At 39.6% G+C, this 12,805-nt stretch overlaps 1 protein-coding gene across 7 annotated transcripts in view; it reads right to left on the bottom strand.

The window, feature by feature from the left end:
* The window catches only part of astn1 (astrotactin 1), a 522,070-nt gene that overhangs the window by 108,289 nt on the left and 400,976 nt on the right, over positions 1 to 12,805 (bottom strand). For all 7 annotated transcript variants that reach the window (XR_004898191.1, XM_036004756.1, XM_036004754.1 and 4 more), the window contains 2 exons: positions 11,413 to 11,513; positions 9,699 to 9,882 (listed from right to left, as the gene is read on the bottom strand). Coding sequence is in view for 6 of the 7 variants with exons in the window: in XM_036004756.1 (XP_035860649.1) it covers positions 9,699 to 9,882; positions 11,413 to 11,513 (285 nt within the window). In the remaining variant the exon portion in view is untranslated. The remainder of the gene's footprint in view (positions 1 to 9,698; positions 9,883 to 11,412; positions 11,514 to 12,805) is intronic.

Below are 12,805 nucleotides of genomic sequence, written 5' to 3'. Positions count from 1 at the left end.
GCAGGGTAAATACAGACAGCTAGCTAGACTATCTGTCCAATCTGAGTTTTCTGTTGAACGCCTAAAACAACTTTTGAACGTACACGTTCCATCAAAACAAGTTCCTTCCCATGGCTATTTTGCAGAGACACCGGAGCTCTGTCTGGCATAGAGCCGCCTGTAACGATTAGAATTGGTTTAAAGACATGCTAAAAAACCAGAGCACGTTTCTCTTCCATCCCGTAATGCTGTGTGGACTAGCCAGACCCTCCTCCGCAGCGCTGTGGAGGAAGGTCTGGCAATGCGAGATTATATCAGACCAAACAAGGCTGTAGCAGGAAAACTACCGATTGTATTTAATATATATAAAATTATGTTGTGTTTTATTGCTCATGAATTCAACTTTTCATTTGTAAGAAAAGGAATGTTTTTTGTTGTTTGTTTTTTCAGAAATTACATAGATTCACTTATACTTGCAATACTCAAACACAAAAATATATTACTAATTCTAACTACTAAATGTACAACTAGTACATAATGTAATTAAAAGTGGCACATGGTTCGGTCTGGATTGATTTGCATCTCCGGATCTTGATCCTGCCAACCATCAGAAATAAGTGAGAAAATATGTTTGTTTTTTTATTTGTAACTTGTGTGTTCCAGTCTCTGTGATGACCCACACTTATTTTTTTATTTTGTTGATTAGGTGCAATTTTTTGGAGTATGAACTTAAGTTGGCACTGACCAACACACTGTAATAATACAGACACTGTGTGGTCTGTGGCTTCTGCAGTATTTCATCTCCTGTCTTATGCTGACTCCAAATGAACTGCTGTTCTCTAAACATATACTGTAGCACATCACCATATTTGCTGGTATGTGTTAATGTTATTTCTGGAAGATTAACATATTCTGTATGCCATAATAAGCCACAATTCCTTTCAAATAGGCTAAACACTTTTAGTCAAACATATTTCTGCTATTTTTGGCATTCCTTTATAATTTGCAAACCATTATACATATAGAGATACATGAGAAGCCACATTCTCTTTGCAATCACCTGGCTATTATAAGTTCTTTGCATATGTTATTGTATTGTTTTTGGAATCAGAGCGTATTTTGAATGCTATATGTACATATGAATGCTCAGCGAGTCAGTGTCTCCTTTGCAAATGCATATCAACAGAGCCGTAACAGCAACCTCTACAGCCTCAGTTATGTTTTCTGCTCTAGAAACTGCAAAGAAAGAAATAACAATTCTAATGATGTCAGTCTTCCCGGTCAGCCTGTCTGCACACAAGGCGGCTTGTGTTGGTACTGCTGCTGAGCTGCCATACTGTCATTCATATCATTTTTTCTGAAACCTCCTTATGTTCCCATATTTTGCCACAGATTTCAGTGGTTTGTGGAAATCAGGATTTTTATTTGCTTGTGGTTTGTTATGCATTCATTTAAAAAAAAAAAAAAAAGCAGAGGAACGTTTCAAAGGTGCCAAATAGCAACGGTTGTCACCATAAATCCTTGTGCATGTATAGGAGTGGAAAATGGTGTACAAGATACAATGTGAGTGTCCCTTAAGAAGAGACTCACCCCAAACATTTGTGTGGTTTTGACTGTGCACGTGCATGCAATGCAGGCATGTAGACGCACGCGAATGGTCATATGCAATACACATGAATACTTTATAATACAAAATCAACTTTTAACATTTATTATTGTGTTTTATTCATCAATTGAAAAGTACTTTTTGATCTTTTACCATAGTGTTAGGTATATTTGGCATTTTATTTGAGATTACAATACTTTCTGTCAATCTGGGAACATTATTATAACTCATTGATATCCGATGCAGACATACAGTTTCTTTATTTATTATTTCTTTATTTAATAATAGAGATACCATTTGGTTGTCTTAAATAAAAAAATCCATTTATATGGTAAAAAAAAAAAAAAAAAAACATTAGCATGGCAACATAGTGACACACAGATCCAAGACCTGCAGCAATACCTGGACCCTGCTCAACCTGAGTAGACCGAATGTAATTTTCCTCAGGAAGTGTGTTTTTGGATTGCACAGAAGTTGTAGGGAGGTGATCGGAGTGGAAGTACAGTGAAGTAATGCAGGACTTTTACCCTAAACACTGGAGTTGTGTTGTGTTCTGCGTCCCACTTGATTCAGGTTCAGGTATCTAAAACACTTTGGTTAAGCCAGGCAGACACAGTACAGATTCTGCTAAATTGATCGTCCCAGACCAATTTTAGAATCTGGCCAAATTTCTGCCAGATCGGTTGTCATTTGACGTGCAGTTTCAGGGGGGTCGTGATGCCTGATTAATCACCCGAACGATCGAAGCTGTCGGACGATCAGTCTGATTTATGTCAGAAATGTTCCCACTTTTTTTACCAAGTTTGCCACATGGCTGCTATCAAAGGACTTGTTGCAAACTGTAATGAGCTTGTAATTGGAGTAGTATTTTATATGCTGTGGCTAAGACTGCTAAGACGAAGCTGTGATATAAAACTGGACTTTGCTACAGCCAGACCAGACTGTCAGAGACATAAGACTTTCACTCAGGATACTGGGGTCCATGTCTCATAAAAGTCAACTGTCATTTTGAAATCAACCAAAGTTTACGGACCTTAGTTTGTAATGCAATGATGTCTGTGATGTCATGTGACGTTTGTGACGTTTTCATTTTAGTAGTTTTACATGACTTGTTTTAAGCCAATCCTTAATATTTTACTAACCCTTAGTATCTTTACTGCCTAAACTTAACTAGTTTATGTTTCACAACGTTTACTACACGTTTAAAACTGAGACCATTATGTTAAATAGAACGGTCACATGTTGACGGTCACAGTAAACAGAACAGTTGCATGTGTCGTTTTGGGAGCATTTGGAAACTGACTTATAATGTCTTCAAGGTATGAGGATGTGTTGCAAAATGCACTTGCTGTTGCAAATTAGTGGTTTATTAATGTCATTTCTTGAGACAGGGTTGGGACATCCTACAAGAGACCATTATCAGAGCTCTCTCTAGCATCATATTAGGGGCACAGAGCAAATATACTTAGATGTTAAAGACTTCCCTTCAACCCACTTAGAATTGCACAACATATCTTATCTTTATCTGAAATAATGTTTTCTGGTTTTAAAAACTGTAGGGTCATTACTAATTAAAAACTCCAATACCACTGTACATTACATTTGACTGCAACCAAAGCAGCACCTTGGATCTCTCCTAGCGAGGGTACATGATACTTTTAATTGTTAAGTAAATTCATAACAATGTACACTGATATTGATGAAGGGATATTTTGACTGGGAATAAATATCAGTGTATTTAAATATGCATATTTTCTTCACTACAGAAACCAATAAATCACTGTTGGATGAGCAGCTGAAAGGCACTGCTACTTTTGACTTTTTATAGTTGAGAAGGACAAAAATACACACAGTTAAAGTAAACAGTCTGCTGTGATTATGATTATGATTTCCTGAGAGAAATTCTAACCATAACAATACTTATTATTGCAAGCACTCCTCTGATTAGAGAGACTGGCATGTAAAAACAAAGAAAATAGGAAAAATTCTAATAGTTTTCAGTTCATCAAAGGGCACAGTCTAACTGAGGACACTGTCAGGACTGAAATGGCCAGGATGGAGGATTTTCTTTCAGGCCAGCCAAAACATCTAGCGTTTATAAGTCAACAGCCAAGCGGCGTGCCTGAAATGATGGGTACTCCCCTGGTGATGACAAGTTCTGGCCCTCGGGAGAAGAAGTGTCAAGCCTTGGAGAGACAGCCTTTCGTTGAGTTTATGGTTTGAGTTAAAATGTCACGCGATGTTGCATGACAAGGGCAACAAAAATGTCCTCCGCAGGATGCCAAAAGGTCTCGTCAGTGAGATTCGATATATTTCTAAAAACAGCAGATCTGAATATCTGATGTTATAAGAAAGATAAAGCCACATTTGTTCATTCATTTGATTCCAGATATTGCTTACTTGGCTGATAGGAGTTTACATTGAGTCAGAGCCTGAGCGGAGTTCTTGTTATCAGTATTTTGACTAGCTAATGAAAATCTTACTCTGTCCTCATTGTTTGTGACAGGGAAACTGGGGAATTCTCTTCATAAGACATTGAGCTGATTTGGGAAGATGAAACTGTGTGCGTGTCTGTGGTATGTGCATATACAGTATGTGGTGTGTGTGTTAGAGGGGAGCCTGTCTGCTCTGTTGTTTACTGTCGGCGGTACCACAGATTGTTTGGGTGGGAGAGGTATTCCTTCTCAAGTGGCCAAAGAAATTGTGATTTAAGAGCAAACCACAAACAAAAGGGACTTCAAGAGGGGTTGTTATGGAGAACAAGGATTGTCTAGTCTCTGGGCAGATTATAACAGACACGGATCTTCAGTTAGCGGCTGTAGCAACTGAAATTCGGCCATTGCAAACCCCAGAGCCGGGGATCTGATCCCCAGACCACCCTGACTCCCTGCCGGATCAGCAAACTTTCTGTTGTTGCCTTTACATGGGTTAGACCTGATAAACCTTAACCCTAAACATTTAATAATATACATTTGTTCATATTTAAGTGCTCATATTATGCTTTTTGGCTTTTTCCCTTTCCTTTATTGTGTTATATATCTTTTTTGTGCACGTTATAGGTTTACAAAGTGAAAAAGCCCAAAGTCCCCCCCAAATGCACTTACCATCTCCAACAGAAAACACTGTTCACAAACTGCTCCTAACAGCTCTATTGTAGTCCAGCCTTTACTTCTGTGAAGAACATGCACCACTTTATAACACGTTATAATGCTCACCTAGCTGATAGCGTGGCACGCCCTCATACTCTGCAACTGACTGGCTAGTAGTCCTTACCTAGGTACTGCGCATGTGCGACTCCCAACAAAGATGGAATAGAAGTGAGATGTCTCACTCTGTAGCTAAAACAGAGAGCTCAACACACAGGGTGAAAAGAGGAGCTGCAGCAATGTGCAGTACAACAAAAATATGGTGTTTTTTGAAAATTAAATCATGTAAACCTATTCTGATATAACCTCTTAATACAATTATGAACCTGAAAATGAGCATTATATGAGCACTTTAAATCTGAATCTGCAGTGATCATAGGCCTAAATGTAAAATATGTGTGCATAACTTCCCCAATAGACCATTCTAACTTCTAACGTAGGCTAAAAATACAACCTAGTGGGTAGTCTATATCCATGACGTTTCATTTCCGGGATTGCTCAGCTGCCACCGGAAGATCCGCCCTATAATTTTAAACTCTGGTCGATTTATAAGGACAATGGTTAACTGCTCCTCAGATCTCTGCAGGGTAAATCGAGACTACCTGTCCAATCTGAGTTTTCTGTTGCACGACTAAAACAAACTATGAACGTACACGTTCCACCAAAACAACTTCCTTCCCGAGGCTATTTTGCAGTGGCACTGTGGCTCTGTGCAGCGTTTAGCGCCACCCGTGGCGATTGTGATTGGTTTAAAGACATGCCAATAAACCAGAGCACTTTTCTCTCCCATCCCGTAATGTTGTGTGGACAAGCCAGACCCTCCTCCGCAGTGCTGTGGAGGAAGGTCTGGAATGCGAGACGACCTGGTGGGTAAATACCCCCTAAAGTAGCTGCGTTGTGGGTGAGGATCCACATCTGTCTTAAATGTTCTAAGATCCAGACACTGTATTTTTGGTAAAAATAAGATGGGAAAATGTAGGAAGATGAACAACAAGACCAATATGTGATGTCTCACAACATCAACTAGGTTTCTGCACTGATGCTTGGACCCCCATGATTTGGTGGGTGGAATAAACAGTAGCATCTCTGCACCAATGTTTACCAGCTTGAAGACGCTGTGATACTTTATGCCACCAAAGCATTGGCTCAGAAAAATGTTTAAGGATATCATTTTTTCCTAATACGACCATAATGTTTATACGTGCTAAGACCCAAATACAAAGAGCAAATCAAGATCAGACCCCTCTGTTTGGGTCAGCCTTTGTTGATCAAAATTATCTTAGGTGCTTTCACAGAATCAGGCCAAAATCAATACTGTATACGTGAAAAGTCAGAAACTTTGCATGACCATTATCTTAGTTTGCTGAAATGATATCAGTAGTATTTTTGTCCTGGCAACCATTTATCTGTTTTTGTTTTTCCCAACGGCCGAACAACGTCAGAGAAACAAAGTGTTTGACGCCTTGGGGAAGTTGTCAGCACACTTAGACACACAGCAGTGGAGCTGTAAGGCCATTAACCTCTTTGCCTGCCTGCTCGCTTGTTAACAATAGACAGTATACAGCTCTGCTTCAGGTTCAGAGTCTCTCCTCACACCAAACCAGATACATAGGAAAGTCTAATGTTCACTTGATGACTTGGCTAAACAAAACATGTTTATACTTCCTTCCCCTGTTGCCAGGCCTCACCTTGAATGCACTTCTCTTCTGCTTTTCCAGCTCTGAGGTGCCTTTATTAACATTAATCACCCCTTCCTTTAACTAAATTGGGGGGCTGTTAATCTAAGTGCATTTTAATGGAACACTTCAGAAGCAACTCCCTCAATTACATCAACTCTTTCCAGCATGGTCCCTATTAAAAACAACCTTTCATTTGGGGAGGGGGGAACCCACAGACGGAGAGGGAAACAGAGAGAATTAAGGGAGCCTTGGTTAATCAGTTTCACCTGCCAAAGTGAAAGCATGTACCACAGAATGCCGTTTATAAGTATATTTTAAATCAGACACATGGCTCTGTTTATAAAACATTAAGCTACAGTTTTACATTATGGGTACTTATCCGTAGTTTGGGGGGAAATTTGGGGCACCCCCTGGATGTGCGTTACTAAATGACCCCGGTGATGTCACAGAGGTTAAGCTCACTTGGCTTCCCACTCAGTTTGAATGAATTTTCCCCGTAAATGTAATTCACACAAACAACCGCCTACAATCAAAGACAGGACTTTGGAAGCTGGGAGCAGAAAATCTGCCACCTTTGAGAATCAAAACAAAAGTCGGATGCCGCCAAGCTTTGAATGGGCTGATCCCATGGAGATTTGGCTGTATGAACCACTGTATAATGTGTCTTTAATTGTGCTGGAGAAAAAGGTGTTTTGGAACAAATTACAGCAGTACAGCAGCATTACGGCAGTACTGACCGCATTGCCTAGTGTCGCAATAACAACATTTGTAGCACACATCGGACGCAACACAGGGTTAGGGTACAGTAGCAGATGTTGATCTGTGAGTAAAAGTTATAAAATTGCTGCCTTTCTAGAGTCAAGATGGGGTGTGCGACCTTACATAGAAAATAGGTGCACATTTTTTTTTTTACTCTGATTTCAAGTGTAGCTGTTTGGAATGACTACAAAGACTTTTGATTTCCGAAATGTTCAGACAGCATTAGGGGTGTAATGGTAGATTGCGGTTCATAACCTGGTTTAGGAGTCATGGTTCAGTGCGAGTTCGGTACAGCGGAAAAAATCCTCAAATACATAAGGATACGTTTCTTTTCATTATTTTGAACAGACAGTGGTGCAAGTGTCAAAGAGAGACAACACTCTTGCTGGGGACTGAGGTAGCGTTTTTCCCACTAGCAACTTAGGTAAACTATTTTCATTATAACAATAAGGAACATTTCAAACACTTCTCTATTACACTGTGCAGACACTGAAGAAATACTTTCCACAAAGGCAACACATCCCAATAGGCTATAAAACTGAAAAGCACCTCTTATGCACCCAAACATTTATCATCCCAGTGATCGGCACATCTGGGTGATGCTGTTGAATGTGCATTAGCATGTTGAATGTGTTTCCATTCACATCCCCTACAATGTTGGAGCAACACTGACACACTATCCTTTTATACACAACTCTTTCTCCGTTTGTCGTAGTGAACCGGCAGACTCTCTGGAGTTTCATTTATGCTCGCCATAGTGTGATTGACTCACATGCCATCAGCTTATTGTGCTAACCCCAACACATGTTGCTAATGGCATGCAGCTTAACATTTCTCACACTTGTAAACTTTGGTTCTGCATTACATGCATCAATCTACATACTGTGTATTCTGCATGCAGCTACGTGCACCGGACGGCGTGCACTGGCTGTAACCCCCGTGAGCCCTAGTTCTGATCCAGTATTCCCCGGCCCTGCGTCAGTCTCTCAATACCTTCTGGCTTCCCTAACCTGTCTGTGGCACTCAGCCTCAAGCCCATTCCTTTTTTTTATTGACTCACAAAATATAAACAGAAAAACAAGAGTCAAAAAACACAAAAGATACACAATTCTGACAATTTATCAACATGCAAAGGAGTCCTGCCGTTTCTAACCCCCTCCAAATCAATATTCAAATCTGAACCAACCTTTACCAATTAAACAATATTTATAATCAATGCATTTTGTTGTTTTTTCAAAGGACAAATTCTGTTACTAAAACAGCTGCAAACATTGCTAAACAAGTGGCGGTTGCTGGCGGTTATTTTTCGGCAGCAAATGAATACACATTTGGTCCACTACAAGAGTATTTCCAGCACGACAATGTATGTGTGACTGATCAAAATAAAATACAATGGCTGTGTTAAGGGCAGTAAAGGAATATGTTGAACAGTGTGGCTCACTGATGTGTTTTTAATACGTCTTTGGACAACAGTGGAGCTCTACGGCACAGAGGAATAATATATCAGGCGTTGATACACACACAATACTTAATAGGATACATTCATTGTTGGTTTTGGCCTTTTCATTGGACACAGGATGACAGGAGACAAATGGAATATCAGAAGCTTTATCCTATGTAGCTTTACAAGTTTTGATTCAATTAGCAAACGTTTATGGTATGTAGGAATACCTCTACAAGTAGTTGGAATTGTGAGTGAGGTCCATGAGTCACTGTTAGGATGTTAAGAGTTTCACATGACCAGTGAGGGGTAAAGTAATCACTAATGGAGCCTATATGTCATTTCCAGTCCAGTCCAAATCTGCCATATGTTCAATTTTTATGGACTGCAAACAGCTGAATCAATGTCTGGCTTTTCCCCCACATTTGGAATTGCTGGTGACTATTCCATTTTTGAAAGGACAGTGTGCTCAAATTGCGCAGTAAAGTAGTGTTCACACCAAACCAAGCCAGGCTCTTGTCTCATTGCCACTTTTCTTCAATCTTGCAGCCAGGCTGTACTGTTATTGTTCGAAGTTCAGTACAACAGAATGGACTTTCTTGGTGGGAGGGCAACTCATAAATGAAGTAGGCACGCACGCATGCACGCACATCTCTGCAATTTCAGAGGCTGATTACAGTGATCACAGTCAACACATTGTTAACATGGCTCAGTCTTTTGGTATTCTGTGAAAGTTTGACTCAGGGCCGAGCTACAGGGCTGTCCTGAGTCAGCCTTGTATATTGTTGGAACTTTCTGATAAATTGACCATAAAGTTGATGATCAATTAACTGGAAGGAATGCATATTTGAGTTTACATATCAGGGCAATTCTGAAATACAAAAAGGGAATTCCAATTGTTTGACACTCACCTTTTTTTGTCATTTTCCTTCCTTATCTACTGCAGTATTGAAACAAAAGGGTGCTTAAGGTGGCCAATCATTTTCCATCTTTTGCTCTTTGCCTTGCTTTAAAAACTCTGAGAAACTGGCATCTTATTTTGAAAGCAGAACAATTTAGAATAAAAATGGGTCAAATGAAAGCTGTACCTGGGTCCCAGCTCATCCTCACACCTCCAGGTGAATTCCCCGAAGCTCTCGTAGCGCTGGTTGTAGTGGTAGAGCACGCGGCGAAGCGTCGGAGCACCCAGATCCATCAGAGTGTTGTAGGCCGTCTGCTGCTCCTTCCCACTGGTGTAACCGTTGAACAGGTTGTAGATCTTATCCGCTATTTCTGGAAGGGCAAACACACAGATAATTCAGAGAGTATCACGGCAGCTGCAAATGATGGTTGGTTTTTGCTACTCAAGGGTTAGTGTTAGTGACTCAGCTTTCTTTGGACAGAGCACTGCCTTGCTGATGTTTTGAGAGACACTTAGAGCTGCAAATAAGTAATATTTTCATTATCGATTAATCTGCCAATTACTTTCTTGATTTAACGATTAATTATATGGTCTATAAATAACAGAAAAAATATCCAAAAGATTCAATTTCATAAAGCCTGAGGTGACATCTTCAAATGTCTTCTTTTGTATGACGCACTGTCCCAAACTCAAAGATGTTCAGTTTACTATCACATAAAGAGAAAAGCAGAAAATCCTCACATGAGAAGCTGAAACTAGATAATTTTTGATGATAAAGAAATTATTGATTGATCATCAAAATAGTTTTTCTGTCTATTGACTAATTAATCAGTCAACTAACCATTTCAGCTCTAGAGATGCTGTTAGGATTTGAGGTCCTATTGAGAGAGAACTTTAGCCTCCAATAAATATTCCACCACAGACGACTTTCTGTCAAACAATAGGACAAATCTATGGGGTCTCCATTAGTGGAAATTTGATGCTTTTTATTAACTACCGCTGCCCCATTTTGCATTTTAGATTATTAAGACAGATGTCATTCTACATGCATATTTTCACAATGATAACATCTTAAAATTAATAAATCATAAACATATCAATCTAAAGCCAAAGTGGTTGAGGAAATTCTTCAAATTGGTAATCGTTTTTTAATCAGGTAAGGAACTTATCCACCTGTCCTGGTTAACAATGCCAATACAATCCATTCCATTCACAGAGGGAGCCACAAAGTGGATGTATTGTATTTCACACCATTCATGTATTTCCAGGCATTGAAATCAACAGCGTAAGCCAGTAGTGTCACACTTCACTGGTTGGAGCATTTTTGCATTGGCGGATTCAAATCAGCAGCAGGATCCGCAATAACATCTTGGCTATAAATCTCTTGCATGTACGGAGCGGCAAAAAATTTCAACTTTCACTCTTATTTAATTTTTGACTCTATGGAATAACATTTTGTCCTAGTCAAAAATTTGTTTGAATATCCGCATGAAATTGTAGTTTTCAGTGACCATAAACAGTCCTGTTCCAGAGAGAAAACTCTCTCTCTGTGACTTTGTGAATTGCTCGATCTTTGCTTGATCTGAGCTGAAAGTGATCTTTAACATCTGTTTTGTGAGGTCTTGAAACAAAGCTGCAAACAAAAATAGCAAATGTCTGTCTTTTGAGTTAGCCGTTCTTATTTTCAGATACTAGCAAATTGAGAAACATTATCTCCCTAATTTCATCTGACGATTATATTCCTGTACATAAATGTAGCAAAATGTAGAAGGTAAACTTCCTCACAATCACCTCAAGGACATGTACAGTGTTGGAACATGAAACCCATCTCTGTGAGCCACCTGTGATCACTACACAAAGATGATTCACCTCTCCGACTTTAGCTGTGTCTCTTTCCTCACCTTGTGCTTTGACGTCATCCACAGTTGGACACGGAGTTTTAATAGTGACTTCACTTGGACTAGAACGGCGCCCTGTGTTGTCTACTGCCCACAGCCGGAACCTAGGCACATAAACACACATGAAACTCATTAAACAATCTGCTGCTGATTGTGAGTGATAAATCATTCCCTACAAAACCTAATCCGGTCGTATAGATTTCCAGCAATGGACTTTGATGAATCTGCTGTACCAACATCACATCACATCATTTAATGCAGTTGTTGATTCAATTAGAAGGCTCCCCTTGTTGTAGATGAAAGCCTGCATTACCAATACAGGACTTTCACTAGTGCTAGGCTGACAATAAGCACTTATTTACAGGGCTAATAACCTGTCACTTCACTGAATAAATATCTCCACCTAGTGAGAAAAACACAAACTGCATCCACCTGCAGCACCACAAAATTACAAGCAGTAGCAGAGGATAAATTCCATCACATTTTTATCATCAGCCTGGAGATATATAGAGATATTTTACTCAAATAGCAGGTACAGATAAAACAAGATTTATGGATTACAGATATGCATACTTCACTGAAAAGAGATACTTGATATATTTCGAGTGACAGACTTTTAACATTAAAACCCTTTCCAACATGTCTTCAAAGACTTTTGACGCAGCTGCAGAGTATGTTTCCTGTGTCACGCTTACATAATAGTGCATACTTCTCCACACACAATACATTTCCAACCTACAAGGCACCAATCCTAAGCTTTGTGAGGGCTCCGTCTGTATGAAAACATAAGGAGCGTACAGCGCCCTGAAGGTAGAGATGATGCCTCGGCTCGAAGAGATGAATGAGCTGCCAGACAGGATGGAGAGAGCAGGAGCCCCGCTGATGCTGGGATTAACATGGCATGTGTAGCTGCTCACTCAGCCCACATACAACCAAAAGGTTTTCCCTCTTCATTTTTATTGTCTCACTCGTCCCTCTTTTTCTTTCTCTAACACAGACGTTGCCTCTGCTTCTCCATTTCTTTCCCTCCACCTTAGTCTGCCTTTCCTACCTACAACGTGTGTGTGGCTTCCCTCCTGGCAGGCTGTCTGTGAGATAAGTGTCAGCATGTGTATGAGAACATCTGGTGTGTGTATCTGTGTGTGTGAAACATCTTGGTTACTGCATCACATTGTTAAACTTCTTCATTCAGACATACACATACACAGACAGAATAAAGAACTATTCAAATGTAACAAGGAGTAAAATCCCAAAAAAATTGGTCTTAGAATTTAGTATTTGTGGTGGATTACAAATTTATTTCAGGTATCAATTATTCTTTCAACTTTAACCTTAAATCACCCAGAGTATTCCGATTAAAAAACTACTTGCAACAAAAAAAGTTATCTTAGCTGAA

The sequence above is a fragment of the Sander lucioperca genome, chromosome 9, assembly GCF_008315115.2.
Source record: "Sander lucioperca isolate FBNREF2018 chromosome 9, SLUC_FBN_1.2, whole genome shotgun sequence".
Classification (NCBI taxonomy): domain Eukaryota; kingdom Metazoa; phylum Chordata; class Actinopteri; order Perciformes; family Percidae; genus Sander; species Sander lucioperca.
This window is presented reverse-complemented; position numbering and strand designations above follow the sequence as displayed.